The sequence below is a fragment of the Barbus barbus genome (genome assembly GCF_936440315.1).
Source record: "Barbus barbus genome assembly, chromosome: 29".
Taxonomy (NCBI): Eukaryota; Metazoa; Chordata; class Actinopteri; order Cypriniformes; family Cyprinidae; genus Barbus; species Barbus barbus.
This window is the reverse complement of record NC_136757.1, coordinates 29262200-29278213: the sequence shown is the minus strand read 5'-3', so window position 1 is coordinate 29278213 and position 16014 is coordinate 29262200. Positions and strand designations below refer to the sequence as shown.

At 33.9% G+C, this 16014-nt stretch overlaps 1 protein-coding gene across 2 annotated transcripts in view; it reads left to right on the top strand.

The window, feature by feature from the left end:
* LOC306848973 (ephrin-A5b) overlaps window positions 1-16014 on the top strand; it is a 126250-nt gene that overhangs the window by 96279 nt on the left and 13957 nt on the right. For both annotated transcript variants that reach the window (XM_079383771.1, XM_079383772.1), the window contains exon 2: window positions 5351-5643. In XM_079383771.1, coding sequence (XP_079239897.1) covers window positions 5351-5643 — 293 coding nt within the window. The remainder of the gene's footprint in view (window positions 1-5350; window positions 5644-16014) is intronic.

The window sequence follows — 16014 nt, the reverse complement described above, 5'->3', positions numbered from 1 at the left end:
CAATAATCATGCTGTCTAATCAGCATGTTGATACGCCACACCTGTGAGGTGGATGGATTATCTCGGCAAAGGAGAAGTGCTCACTAACACAGATTTAGACAGATTTGTGAACAATATTTGAGAGAAATAGGCCTTTTGTGTATATAGAAAAAGTCTTAGATCTTTGAGTTCATCTCATGAAAAATGGGGACAAAAACAAAAGTGTTGCGTATATAATTTTTTTCAGTGTATATATTAATATATACATTAATAGAATATTGCAAAATAAATTATTATTATTATTTATATTATAAATTATAAGTCTGTATTAAATAAGTATATTGTATAACATTATTATTAATAGTAATTATTAATATTATTATTATGGTTGTTGCTATTTAGACTGAGAATTTACAGCTCATTAACAATCATAATAATATATATATTGCAATATATTAATATTAATACTTATATGTATAGATAGATAGATACTTTATATATACAGTATATATAATAATTTGTATTACGTATATATTGTATAACATATTTATAGTAGTAGTTTTTATTATTATTGTTGTTATATATACGCACATACATACTGTATATATAATTGTTTTTATTAAATAAGTATATATTGTATAACATTATTATTAATAGTAGTTTATATTATTATTGTTGTAGTAGTAGTAGTAGTTGTTGTTATTTAGACTGTTGTGAAAAAATCACCTTGAAAAGTGTCCTAATTAGAGACTTTACAGCTTATTTTTGTATTTACAGCTCATTTCAGGATTTAATATGTGCTGTAATTAAAACACAAACGGCACATTTCTGCTTTCAACCCTCCCGAATGTCTTGCCCATAGACTTCCATTACTGTAAATGTGCTTCGAGCTTGTTGAAATTATTTTTGCTAAATTAGGTCATGTTACACACACAACTGAACACAGGATGTTTGTGTCTGACTGTATTTCTTTTGAAAGACAGTAATAGAATTGAATTTAAAATAGATTGCCAAGAGGTTCCTGGAAATCAGAGAATTTATGTGCAGACGACGTGATATCAGTAACAAATAAAAACAGATTAAAACATCACTAGACATTACAGGGACATTCCTCAAATGAATAATATTCAGGATCCCGAGGTTTCAAAAGAAATATTGCAACTCTATTCTCTCTCATCCAGAGAAATGTAATATTCATTTTCAACAATCTGTCTGTGTTTCTGAAGTTCTTGGCGTGAGATCTTCAGAAGCAGCGTCTACTGAATATTTGTTTTGTAACCAATTAGAACCGCCATTCTTCATACGGAGCTCAAGATGAGAGAAAACGCTTGTGATATTCATTTGTGTCTATTGAAATATTGTTTATGAAAGTTCAAAAGACCACCAGCTCCTTCAGCTCTGAAGTATGTGTCTATGAAATTATATTTTATGGATAAGAGCAGATATTTCCAAACCTCTGTTCTTACAATAAATCTCTGCATTTCCCTCCGAAAGCAAAAAATATAGTACTGTTGTACTGAATGAGTTTTTACTCATTTACTGTATTCGTTTACCATGGTATTTACATTTAAGCTAGAATGCACTTAAGTTTAATGATCTTTCAGCAGCAATAAAAGCAATTAACCATAATAAAAATTATTATTTTATGAATTAAGTTATGAAAACGTTATTTCTTAAAGTTCTCAGAAGAAACGAAACACACAGATTTTTTTATTACATTTAAAAAAAAAAGTTTTCTTGATTATGTGAATGTTAGAGAAACCATTAATTTTATCAATCAATCTCATCAATACATTTTATAATTTTGATAATATTATTATATATATATTGCATATATATATATATATATATATATATATATATATATATATATATATATATGTGTGTTTTTCTTTTTATTATTACTATATAAATTATACAGAATAGTTGTTTAAATAAGTATATTATTATTGTTGTTATTATTATTTGGTGTGATCTGATGTGATCAAATCATCTAGAAAAGTAGACTTTTAGAGACTTTATAGCTCATGTTTGTATTGAAGATGTAATATGCGCTTAAATAAAATGCTAAGAACATTTTGCTAATGTTCATATCAAGTTAATAAAAACGTTAACCATCTGAAATAAATAGTAAGTAGTTAAAAAAAAAAAAAATGATTCACAAAAATGTTTCATGATCAATTATTAAATAAAGATATATAAAAATTAAAAATCTAAAAATATATATTTTAAATCTTATAATAAAATGTATCTTTTTATATAAAAAAAATCTGCTATTTAACAAAGCAACATTTCTCATTTTCGTTTAGTTCAGCTTGAAATACTATAGTCACTAAAACAAAATACTAAAAACTAATTTTAGTAACTGATATTAACTAACAATGAGCAAATTATGTGTCACAATGTTTATTAGTATTTATTAGTTTGTTAGTTCATACTGTATCAATTCAGGTCCATTAAATAAAATTAGTAGAACGTTCCATGAATGATGTAATGTAACGTTTTGATAATGTAACGTTTAATGAACGTTCTATAAACGTTATCAGAAGACGTTTGTTTATGACATTGAAAGAACCTTGTCAGAACCTTAACCATTAGCTGGATATGCATTAATCACTTTTCAGTTTCTCGCATATAGAATGTATTTATTCCAGATGTGAATACTCTGACGGTCTGGTGTTGATGAACTGTGGTGTGTGTTAATTGTCTGCCCTCGCTGTTTACACCTCCAGAGCATCAGCGGCTCCTGCTGCGGGTGAGAGAGGGCTGCTAATGAAGCGTGCCGTCATTGAGAAGAGGATTATTAACTTTGTTAATTGAGTTGACTGTGTGTGTGGATGCAGAGAGGTTTTCTGTGTGTTCTTGAATATATTTGGCCTGGATCGCTCTCTGCCCGTTTGACCCTGCAATTTATTTTAGCTCTAGACTGTCAACAGCATCCGCAGCACACTTTGATTTCTGATTTAAAGCAGCGATAGAATGGTTTTTAACTCTGTTTCGGTGGAATTCAAGGATGGAGAATTTCAATTAAAAGTTTCCACAAGATCCTGTCAGGCCATTTCTCTAACTGATTCTCAATTAAAACTTTGACCTGCCTGAGAAATGGCTGTTTAGTGGCAGGAATGAGGTTGTTTAGTCATTCGTTGAGAGTTTAGAGAACGAGGTGGAGAGTATTTACAGGTGATGCGAGTACACGAGGGCCCAAAGAGAGAAATACTGTCACTTTGACAAACATTCGTTTAGAGTCAGTCAGAGGTCATTCTCTTTAATGCTTACCGCTGCTCATTTTCACATACTCTGCAATGTTTTGAGAACCAAATAAGGGCACGTTATGTATTTCATCGGTGAGATGATAGCAGATTTGCATGTCATCCGTAAACACATCAGGCACGCATTTGGACATGTTAGTCTCTTTTGTGATTAATGAGATCATTTCTTGTGTTGCACGTTGGAGTTGTTTCAAGATGCTTGACAAACAAGTTTCATGGAAGCAAACCAGCGCTAATCTCAGTAAAATGCATCGTATCTCAACCTAAGGTTATTATCGGTAACAAACTAAAACTAAAACAAAAACAATAAAAAAGTTTTTTAATAAAATTCATATTAATTTAAAAAAAAATATATATATATATATAAAAATTCAAAAATATATATTTTTTATTATACTAAAATAAAAAAAATAAAAAAATATATATATATATCTTTTAAATTGTAACATTTTATTTCAGCTTGTTTATTTCAGCTTGTTTTTATAAAAAAAAAAAAAAAAAAAAAAAAAAAAAAAAAAATATATATATATATATATATATATATATATAAAAATTCTAAAATATATATTTTTTATTATACTAAAATAAAAAAAAATAAAAAAATAAAAATATATATATATATATATCTATATATAATATTTAAATTGTAACATCTTATTTCAGCTTGTTTATTTCAACATTTCTCAAAGTTTTTTAATAAAATTAATATTAATTAAAAAAAAAAAAAATATATATATATATATATATATATATATATATATATATATATATATATATATATATATATATATATATATCTTTTAAATTTTAACATTTTATTTCAGCTTGTTTATTTCAACATTTCTCAAAAAGGTTTTTAATAAAATTAATATTAATTAAAAAACAAAAATTATATATATAAATTCTAAAATATATATTTTTATTATACTAAAATAAAAAAATAAATAAAAAATATATATATCTTTTAAATTGTAACATTTTATTTCAGCTTGTTTATTTCAACATTTCTCATTTTAATTTAGTTTAACTTGAAGTGCAACAATCACTAAGACTAAATAAAATGGTAACACTTTAAAAACGTTTCCATTAGTCAATGTAACTAACATAAAATACAAGAAAATATATATTTTTTAAACTTATAAAAGTAAACTAAAATAAAATATTAAAAAAAGTTAAATACATTTTTACAAATATAAAAAATGTTATAAAACTAAACTAAAATGAAATATAAAAATAAATAAAATTATTATATTTTGAAAAAATCTTTAAAAACGTATTATATTTCAGATAGTTACAAAGGGAAAATTTCTAATTTTCCTTGAGATTAACTCAAAGTACTTCAGTCGCTAATTAAATGAACTAAAACAGTAATACTTTACCATTTATTGATATATAATTATAAATATTATATTATAATATATTGCTCATAATAATGAGCAATATATTAGTTAAAATATTTATTAATCTTAGTTAATAAAAATACAACTGTTTGTTGATATTAATAGATACAACTTTTTTTTTACAAATTTTAATAATCTATGTTGGAAATGGTGCAATTCACATTAACTAAGGTTAATAAATTTTAGAAGTTTTTTTCATTGTTACTTCATATTAACTAATATTATTAACTAATGGTGACAAATGGAACATTATTCTAAAATGTTACTACAACTACAACTAATAAATTAAATTGAATAAAAACTATGCAGATGTATTAATAAAAATCATATTACATTACATAAAAAAAACAAAATTACTAAATCCAACTAAAATGAAAGTAAAGCAAAAAATTAAAATATAATTCAGAATATTAACAAAAACTGAAATAGTATATCAATGATACTAAAATATCACTGCTGATTTAAGAGCATCATCTCATATTTACTGGAAGATTGTTTTAGCTTAGAAGAGCATTCATTTCAAAGCTAAGAAGCGGTTTCAGTCTCGTGTTCTCATCGCCGTGAAAAATTAAGCATATATTTGCATGTGTAATCTATCACACATTTCTCTCTGGAATCAAACAGTCTTTTGGATGCATGAAGCACTCGGTAGGAGAAGCGTAGGATTGTTTTCTGATGCATCTGGCTCTCTGTGTCCTGCAGGTTTCACCGTGGAGACTATCACATCGACGTCTGTATAAACGACTACCTGGATGTGTACTGTCCGCACTATGAGGACTCGGTCCCTGAGGAGAGAGCTGAGCGATATGTGCTCTACATGGTCAACTACGACGGCTACAGCACGTGTGACCACACGGCCAAAGGCTTCAAGCGCTGGGAGTGCAACCGGCCGTACTCGCCCAACGGCCCGCTCAAGTTCTCTGAGAAGTTCCAGCTCTTCACGCCTTTCTCGCTGGGCTTCGAGTTCCGGCCGGGCCGAGAGTATTACTACATCTGTGAGTATGAGAACGCAGATCAGCTTTACAGGAGAAGTCCGACTAAAGACCATAGGCTGATTTAAAGGGGTCGTCGGATGCCCATTTTCCACAAGTTGATATGATATGATTCAAAAACAGCTCTGTTCACTGCAACCCATTTCGGTGCATGTCCCTTTAAATGCTAATGAGCTCTGCTGACCCCGCCCCTGAGATGTCTGGAGTAAATGACTGCTATATTTATTATTACATCCAACAACAAAACACCTCAATTGCTTAGGAGATATTTTTGTCTACAGCTGCTCTGGTGTTGAAACAATGGTGAACTGTTTACAGCTCACTCAGGGCGGGTCTAAGGTAAAACACCAGTGTCAATCAACAATAATGGGAGGGGCCTGGGTCTGTGTGACGGCTCACATAAGAATCTGAGAACGGCTTGATTTGAGAAAGGGGTTATTATTAATTCGGGATGAAAAAAACAACAAAAAAACCTGGGTGGATTTTTATCGTCATAGGGTGGTTGTGTTGTGTACAAACATTGCCAACACACATTTCAGTTCAAACAACATGTAAAAGTGCATTTTGCATCCGATGACCCCTTTAAAATCAAACATGTCAGTCATGAAGTTATGATTGCATCTTTAAATAGAGAGAGTTTGGCTTAAATATAGCAGTTTGGCGCTTTAAGAGTTAACACAGTAAACCTTTACCAGTTATTTAATAAAAATAACAATAAAGAACATATAAACTGTATTAAAACTATTAAATAAATAAATATAGATTTATGTTTTATTTATTTTAGATTTATTTAGTAAATTTTATCCACATACAATAGCAACCACTGCAGATAAGTGAAGGTGAAAGGATGGATGGAGGCAAGTATATTTTAATATTTTTTTAATAACATACTCATGGTTGTTCGTATTCTGGGTATAATTGTTATGGGGTGGGTTCAATGTAATTTTCCAAAAATCAGACTGTAAAAAAGAAAAAATCAGGTGAAAACAATAAACCGTTAACATTAATTACAAACAACGTATGATTATTAAAACAGTATTGAAACTATTATTTATAGGTTTCAAATTATGTGCATATAGTCTCATATATATATATATATTTTATGTTTTTTATTTTATTATTATTTTATTGTTTATATATATATGTACAATATCTACGCAGTGTAAATTTATTTGCATAAAAGCAACTGCCAAATGCATAAATGTAAATACCATGAGGGTAGAAATACATTAGTTTTTTTCTGCCTTTAAAATGGTTTTCAGCGATTTTAAAGTTTGAGATTGGTTTGTTTAAGCAAGCAAAATGAGGTCTAAACATGATGTCATACTGTAGAGTTTCATTATTAGGTGAAATATCAGTCAGAAACCAGAAATACCAGTTCATCCAGGTGTGTTTTGTTTTTTCAGCTTCTCACATGTCTGATGGAGTTTGATGCGTTTAGGGCCGCAGGTTGTTTCATTTCAAGTGCAATAAAAGTTTATTTCCCTCACTGTATGTCAGTGACAAAGCCATTTGGGCATAATGCTCAACTGCATGGAGACTATAAGAAACTGCAATGTTTTCTCTCACTGGGTCGAGGCTGTAAATTTTGAGATTCGCTCTCAAGGACGAAAGCATATGAAATCCAGGCAGGGCAGAAATCAATATGAATCGATATTCTGTGGGAAGAAAATGCGATTCGAGGGTTTCGCTGAAGGACACCTGTCGACAAGGTGAGATGAAAACACAGGCAAACCTCATTAGTTTTCATTTATAATGTGGAGCGTGGCTCCTGCAGGACCTTCATATCGTTACACGGAGAGCCGTTATTATGTGCTTGACTAGCTGGTGCTGCTGAGGACAGGAAAATCATCCAGCATATCGCTCTTCTCACGAGTCCCATCATCCTCGCTCGCGGTCCAAAGCGAACATCTGTGAAATACGTTTGCCCTCTCTGACTGATTGTTCTGTCTCACTGCACGGATCAGTCTTTATTCAGCTCCTGCCAGATAGATCTTGGCAGCTTCTGTCTCTCTGGCGAACATCATAATTAATATACATCACAACAATCATGTTGAACATAATTCCAAACAGAAAGTCAGAGCTGAAGCTGAAGTGCCACTTTTAGCTGCTATATTTTACAACGACTCGTCTCGCAGACACTGAAAGAGTCATCGGTATTATTAATATCTGTATTAAGAAAAATGATTTCGCAATTAGGGACGGTTAAAGACGCCAGCTTTCTCTGGCAGGAATATTTAAGCAAATGTTCAATTAAAACCTCCTTTCCAGTTCATCCGTCAAGCTTTCGTTTCGACTATAATGAAAACTGTCAAACTCCTTTTTAATAGCATTTTATATCATGCTGACATCCATATCATTGTGCATTTCTTAATTATAGTATTCAACTGATTGATTATGCTCATGTTCACTGAATGTTTATTTGGTCGTATCTTCTGACAGTGACCTTGACCTTTAAGGTCAGAGACTAAAACTAGACCGAACTAGTGGTTAGCTGGTTAGTCTGTGAAACGCATCTTTCTCCATTGACAGACATTCAAAATTTATATGTTTTAAGCAAAATAGAAATATTATGCTTATTTGTAAGAAAATATTGTAAATATTTTGCCAGTGTTTCTTTTTATTATTTAACTTTTTTATTTAATTTAATTTTATATGAATTATATTATTAATTATATTATAATTGTTTTATTTTTATTCTATTTCACAATTTTTTTTCTTTTATTATGTTGTATTTTAGAATTTTTTAAAATTAATTAATTAATTATTTTTTTCAGGCTCAGGACTTTTACAACAATTTTTAAAATGGGTTTGGGAGCAATAATAATAATTTATATTTATATTGTGACATTCTAAAGCTCAAGGACTCTTTATTGTCCATCAGATTAGTACAGAAATAGGCCATAAATAAATAAATAAATAAATTGATTGGCAATTTGGCACATGCTTGTATTTTTTAGGGAGAGAAAAAAAAATACAAGAAGGAAGGAAGCAAAAAAAGTTGGCCAAGTTATTTGTTAATATTTAGTATTTATGTAAATTGCATGTATACAATTTATTTAGATTGTCCTTCATACAACACAGATCGTTTCAAAGCAGCTTCACAGTAATAAACAGGAAAATGACAGTGCTAATGTTGCGAAATTCAATCATTTTGAAATGGCTTTTCAACTATAAAGCAGAGCCATTATTCAGCTCCAATCAGTTCAGTGTTTGTTCAGTTCAGTTCAATAACAGTGTCAAGTTCATCAATCAGTGCTGTTGACTCTGTATTATTCAAATCAAAAGAAATGAATACTAAATATGTCGTGCAATGACAAAAGCTATAGAAACTAGTTCAGTCTAATTACGTTTTACCCAGTATTTATGTTTGCTATGTATTTTTATGTTTTTATAGTGTTGATCACAGCTCGCTAGCTTAGAAACTCTTCATGGTTGTCATGGATTGTTGATTGAATTTTCACATCAACTACAGAAGATCATTATGGTGTCGTTACTGATACTTTCAGATGGTGGTTATCCGTGACATTTCTCTAAATCAGTGTTTGAAGAGACACTGCACGTCTGGAGCAGTCGTGAAGGTGGCGCTCAGTAGAAATGTTATCGCTCGCTCTGATTGCAGCCGTTCCTCACTGACTGACATTATCACTACAGACTGTCACGTCTCTTTCTAATAACAGCAGCTGAGAAAAGTCTACCGGATTTTTAGTAGCGCTCTTACCTGTTTATACACTGCAAAAAAATATAATAATAATAAATCCTTAGTATTTTTGTCTTGTTTTCCATTAAAAATATCTAAAGATTCTTAAATCAAGATAAATTTACCTGAGAAGCAAAGATGGTAGATGTAGATGGTAAAGAAACCAGCTTTTGTGTGTTGCTGTGTGATTGCTAGAGTGTTCTGTGTGGTTGCCAGGGTGTTGCTATGCAGTTGCTAAGGTGTTGATATGTGATTGCTAGGTTGTTCTGTATGGTTGCCACAGTGTTGCTATGTGGTTGCTAGTGTGTACTGTGCGGTCACCAGGGTGTTGCTATGCAGTTGCTAGAGTGTTCTGTGTGGTTTCCTTGGTGTAGCTATGCAGTTGCTAAGGTTTTAATATGTGATTGCTTGGGTGTTCTGTATGGTTGCCAGGGTGTTGCTATGTAATTGCTAGGGTGTTCTGTGTGACACCTGGGTGTTGCTATCCAATTGCTGGAGTGTTCTGTGTGGTTTCCAGGGTGTTGCTACTTTATGTGGTTACTAGGATATTCTGTGTGGTCGCTAGCTTGTTGCTAAGCAGTTGCTAGAGTGTTATGCAGTTGCTAGGGTGTTGCTATGCATTGGCTAGGGTGTTCTGTGTTGTTGCTATTGTATGTGATTGCTAGGGTGTTCTGTGTGGTCACCAGGGTGTTGCTATACAGTTGGTAGGGTGTTCTGTGTGGTTGCCAGGTTGATGCTATTGTATGTGTTGGCTAGGGTGTGGGGCGGTGGGTGTTTTTCACCAGGGCGTTGCTATGCATTTATTAAGGTGTTGCTTTGTGATTGCTAGGGCGTTCTGTGTGGTCACCTGGGTGTTGCTATGTGGTGCTATATCTGTGTGGTTGCCAGGGTGTTTGTACTGTATGTGGTTGCCAGGGTTTTGCTGTTTGTTAGTGTGTTCTGTGCAGTCACCATGGTGTTGCTATGCAGTTGCTTAGGTGTTCTGTGTGGTCACCGGGGTGTTGCTAGGTTGTTCTATGTTTGAGGGAGTCAGTAATATCAGTGTGTGTAACACAGTCTGCAAACAATATAACATAAAAAAAGCTCCAGTTCTTTTTTTCTACTTCAATAAAACAGCTCGCTGTGACACATGTGGGCCGGCGTTCAGCAGCAGTGTGTTGCTTTACAAATGTGCCTGTGATTTTCATTAGCCAGAGATTTGTAGTGTGATCACGGTATTACAGCTTTTTGGAAATGAGGATTAAAATGACAAATTGCTGTTTGCAAGATGGAAAAGCCTTCGCCTTGTGTTCTTTCAGTGCAGTCAGTGAGGTTTTGTGTTTTATGCTGTTATCCAGTTGAGCAGGTTAATCGAGACATGAAATCAAAACAAATAAAAAAAAAAGGTGAAATCAAACATGGATGTAATTCATCATGTTTTTGTCTCAGAGAGGAGACGGTGTCCATCAGGAGGGATTTCTTGTCTGAGACAAATACTGTTTTCCTTTCTGCGCTGCTGTAGAAAGTGACGCTGAAAATGGAAAATGCAGGAAGCTGTTTAGTGACGTTCACATCTGCAGCCTATTGAGCTGAATACAGTGTGAGCCATGTGAGCGTGTCTCTCTGAGGTCAAAGGTTAGGGCGCACTGCTGAGACAGCATGTTTTTCTAATATTGTGAATTTAAGGATGGATTTTAATCTCTCAAGGTCTCCAAATCCAATATTACAGGAGGGAGTCAGTGGATGAGAGGAGAATGAATCACATTTTTTTTCTGACGCGAGTGGAATTGGAAAATCTGGATGCGGTTTAGAGTGTCAGGAACATCGCGGGGGGTTTATGACCTCACGGACGCATATTAAATCACGCTTTACCCTCTCTGGCGACTGTCTAGCGACTGCTGCAGGTTTGATAGATGCTGTAAGGGATGCAGTCGCTATCAGAGTTGGTGCCGTTCAGAATTACATTAGGATTGACTTTTAAATTGCTGGATTTGAATAAGAACAATGAACAGGATTCCGAATTGGAATTCAAATTTGAATATGTGATACATAACTGGAATACATTCAACAAACTGTTGTAACTTAAGTGTAAATTTAATTTAATTTAAAATAAGTTAATTTATTGTAATGAAATACATTGTTATATAAACTGAGAAATCAATACTTTTATTCATCAAGGATGCATTAAATTGATCCAAAGTGACAGTAAAGACATTTATAATGTTACAAAATATTTCATATTTCAAATAAATGCTGTTATTTTGAACTTTCTATTCATCTGTGAATCCTGAAAAATAAAATGTATTACAGTAAATCAGTATATTATTATGATTTCTGAAGATCATGTGACACTGAAGACTGGAGTAGTGATGTGTGTGTATATATATATATATATATATATATATATATATATATATATATATATATATATATATATATATATATATATATACTTTATATATGTGAGAAGAGTTCATTTGTAAAAACAGATAAAGTCGTGACGTATTGTCAAGTATGGTGACCCATACTCGAAATTGGTGCTCTGCCTTTAACCCATCCAAGTGCACACACACAGCAGTGAGTAGTGAACAAATCCACACACACACACACACACACACCGTGAACACACACCCGGAGCAGATAACTCCACAAAACATGATTTTTCATTGTGCATTCCAGTTAATCTCAATCAAACTGCATTTGGGTTATTTTGAAATGTAAAAATAACTAAAAATATACAGCTAACTAACAAAATAAAACACAAAAACATGATAACATCATAAAAGTTTATATAGTTATATAGTTAAATATATATATATATATATATTATTAGAACATTTTGGGTCTGTACTTTTCTGCTTACCAAGGCTGAATTTATTTGTTAGTATTATAAGTGTAATTTTTATTTGCAACATTATTTTAAATTAATAAGAAATTAATCCAAATGTGCAATTCAGTAAATCCCTCTTCCTTTCATTCCAATCCAGCATCCTGCATGTTGTGGTCAATTCAATTTAAACTCACACAACAGAAGCCCATTCTTAAATTCTGTATTTTGCCTGACCCTGGTTGTCATGGTAACGGCGATCCATTTGCATGAGCGCAGTGATGTAGATCAGTTTAATGACAGACGAACTGAGTTTATTATATTTCTGTGCATGAGCCGCAGACGGAGCCAACACATCTCTCACGTTCATGAAGACTCCTGCCGTTTCATCACCTCTACTGCGGTGTGAAGGAGCACGTCAGCCATTATCATGCCTTTGATGAATGGAACCTTCTCCTTCTCTTTGTTTTGTTTTGTCTGATTCCCTTCTGCGTCCTCTGGGTCGCAACACCGGCGTCCTGCTGTTTTCCTCTTCCTGTGTGTGTGACTGTAACATTCGGTGGCACACGGCCCGGACCTGCCTGCCCGCCTGCCAGACAGCATCTTACACTTACTGAAAGACGCTGCCAAAGAGTGTCTGTGAGCGGATCATCACACACACACACGCTCGCTCGCCAGAGGCTATGCACTTCCGGAGACCGTGTCTGTGAATGGCATCTGTGAGAAATCGCCCAATGTGTTTTCACTTTAGATTGAAGTGTGAGCCGTGTGCCTGCAGATCTGTAAATGAACTTGAACTGTATCAGTAAATAACATGTTTACTGTGGTTGCCAGTGTGTTGCTATGCAGTTGATAAGGTGTTCTGCCTAGTTGCCTGGGTGTTTCCAAGGGGTTGCAGTTATTAGGGTGTTGGTATGCTTCAGTAAACAAAACAAAAAAACCGTTTACAGTGGTTGCCATGGTGTTTCTGTGCTAGTGTGATCTATGTGATGGCTAGGGTGTTCTGCCTAGTTACCTGGGTGTTTCCAAGGGGTTGCAGTTGTTAGGGTGTTGCTATGCCTCAGTAAAACGTGTGTTTACAGTGATTTCCATGGTGTTGCTATGTGATTTCTAGAGTGTTCTGCCTAGTTGCCTGGGTGTTTCCAAGGGGTTGCAGTTGTTAGGGTGTTGCTATGCATCAGTAAAAAAAACACCTTCACAGTAGTTGCCAGGGTGTTGCTATGTGGTTGCTAGGGTGTTCTGTATAGTATGTATGAGGTGGAATTCATATTTCCTGCCTGCAGATCTTCTGATGAATGTAAACTCAGATGTATCAGTAATAACATGTTTACAGCAGGAAGAGCCTCTTCAGTGTACCAGACTAGCTGTTTGAAGTCCATTTGTAATATTTGTTTCATGGCCCTGTTTTTCCATTGATGGCCTTTAAAAAATATCAGTGTATTCTGATTGGGAAAATATCTTTTGCAACACGTGTATTAGGGCTGCACGATTCTTGCTAAAATGTGAATCACGATTTTTCTCCATGGGAATTGAGATCACGATTCTCTTACATGATTCTCATTTTTTCAACCAAAATGTATTGCACTCAAGTACAAAAAAAACAAAAAAAACAGGACATTCAGTATAATAAAGTGCTGGAGTAACAAAAAATTGTCTCTTTTCTTTATTTTAGACCCCTTAAATTGAATAATTTTAAGGCTTTAAGTTGTTGAACATAAGAGAACATTAACAGCAGTGTTGGACGAAGTACACAAATCAAGTACTTGAGTAAAAGTACAGATACGTATTATAAAATATTACTCCAGTAAAAGTACTGCTTTTTCAATTTTACTCGAGTGAAAGTACAAAAGTACTAAATTTTTTAGGTACTTAAGTAAAAAAGTACTGATAGATTTATTTTGCAATTTTATATAGACTACTTGATTTAATTATATATTAACGCATATTTTTATAATCCTACTGCTCAAAATACCTGGGATTTTCCCAAAATAACCACTATATGGAGTCAAGATATATATTTTGTTGTTGATATGGCCTATGTTGACGAGAGTAATGTTCACTGTGAAGCTTACATTGTAATGAACCTGAGAGAAAACTGATCTGATAATCTAATTTTCACCAGTAAGAAAAAAATGTTTGACACGAGAATAAAGCCTGAAGTTAGGAAGAACATTTCAACACAAGTTAGAATGATTTTTTTTTCTTCTCAAACCTTGTCTGTGGTGTAAAAACACCCCTGGCCAAATGCCCCCAGAGGGCATCACTTCACACTCTGATAATTACTGTAGTTGCCATGTTCTTTTTCCCTTAGATGTAATCTATCTAGGTGGCTGAATAAAAATATTTGGACTTAATATCTAAACATTTCCTCAACTTAGCACCAGCAAGTTTGTTAGCTAGACAGTTAGCATCAGCTAACAATATTTACTTATTTTCAGTATGGTAATGAATAAACATTCATATCTGTCTACTCAGCTCGATGATCTAAACACAGCAGTGAACACACACACACACCGTGAACACACACCCGGAGCAGTGGGCAGCCATTTATGCTGCAGTGCCCGGGGAGCAGTTGGGGGTTCGGTGTCTTGCTCAAGGGCACCTCAGTCGTGGTATTGAGGGTGGAGAGAGCGCTGGACATTCACTCCCCCCACCTACAATTCCTGCCGGCCGGAGACTCGAACCCACAACCTTCGGATTACAAGTCCTGACGCCCCGTTGAAGCAGCGCTGCGCAGAATGATCACCGTATGACATCAAAGTACCGCAAGAGCGATTTGAATGCATAGGATCCGACTGCTTTATTGCTTTCGTGGTACTTTGATGTCATACGGTGATCATTCTGCGAACGCGCCGTTTAGGTCTGCCGCCTTGTTACACGTCACATGAGTGACAGCGGAACCTGGCCAATGAGGGAGAGGAGAAAGTAATAGAGATTTATGATTGATTGGTGAATTAATAATGTTTTGTTATTGTGTGAGTGACCAATAACGCGTGAATGCAACATGATCTGAATGCAGGGAAATACACGGAAGTGAATCGCCGTCATTTAGAAATGAGATCGCATTTATGTATGAATCGAGATCGTGATGTTTTTTTCGATTAATCGTGCAGCCCTAATGTGTATTGCTAATATTTCATTATATTACAGTAGATGTTTTTTGGAGACTTTTAAAATTGTGAGTTTGTGTTATTGCCACAATGATGAAAGTCTCTGGTGTCTTGTAGAAATTAAAAGCACATTAAATTACAATGTGTTCCCTCCAGATTAACAGTGCAGTTGAGCTGAATTGGCAGTAATGAGAACATCTTTAAACACATGATGAGCACCTGCTGCTGATCTACTGCATGGTGTGAATGAGTCTGTGTCGTCTCCTGTGAAAGTCTTACTATCATACTGAGATGGCAGAGAGATGGAAATACATCTACAGCCCTTATTCAGTTTCATACTTTTCAGGCACTATTTCAATAACTAGTTTTTTACGCTGAGTCATGCAAAACTCACTAAACTAACTAGGGGATTCAAGGTGGTTGCCAAGGTGTTGCTATACTACCGTTTCTTGAGTGTTCTATTTAGTTTGATTGGTTGTTGCAAGGGTGTTCTGTGTGGTTGCCAAAGTGTTGCTATGCAGTTACTAAGGTGTTGCTATACGGTTTCTAGGGTACTTTGTTTGGTTGCCAGGGTGTTTCTTTGGGCATTTCTATGCGTGTTCTACCACACAGAACATTCTACGTTGTTGCTAGAATGTTCTGTGGTAGTCAGAGTGTTCCTATGTGGTTGCTATAGTGGTTTCTAGGGTGTCCTGGCTGGTTAGCAAGGTGTTGCTATGAAGTTACTAGGGTGTTACATTGTGGTTGTTAGGGTGTTT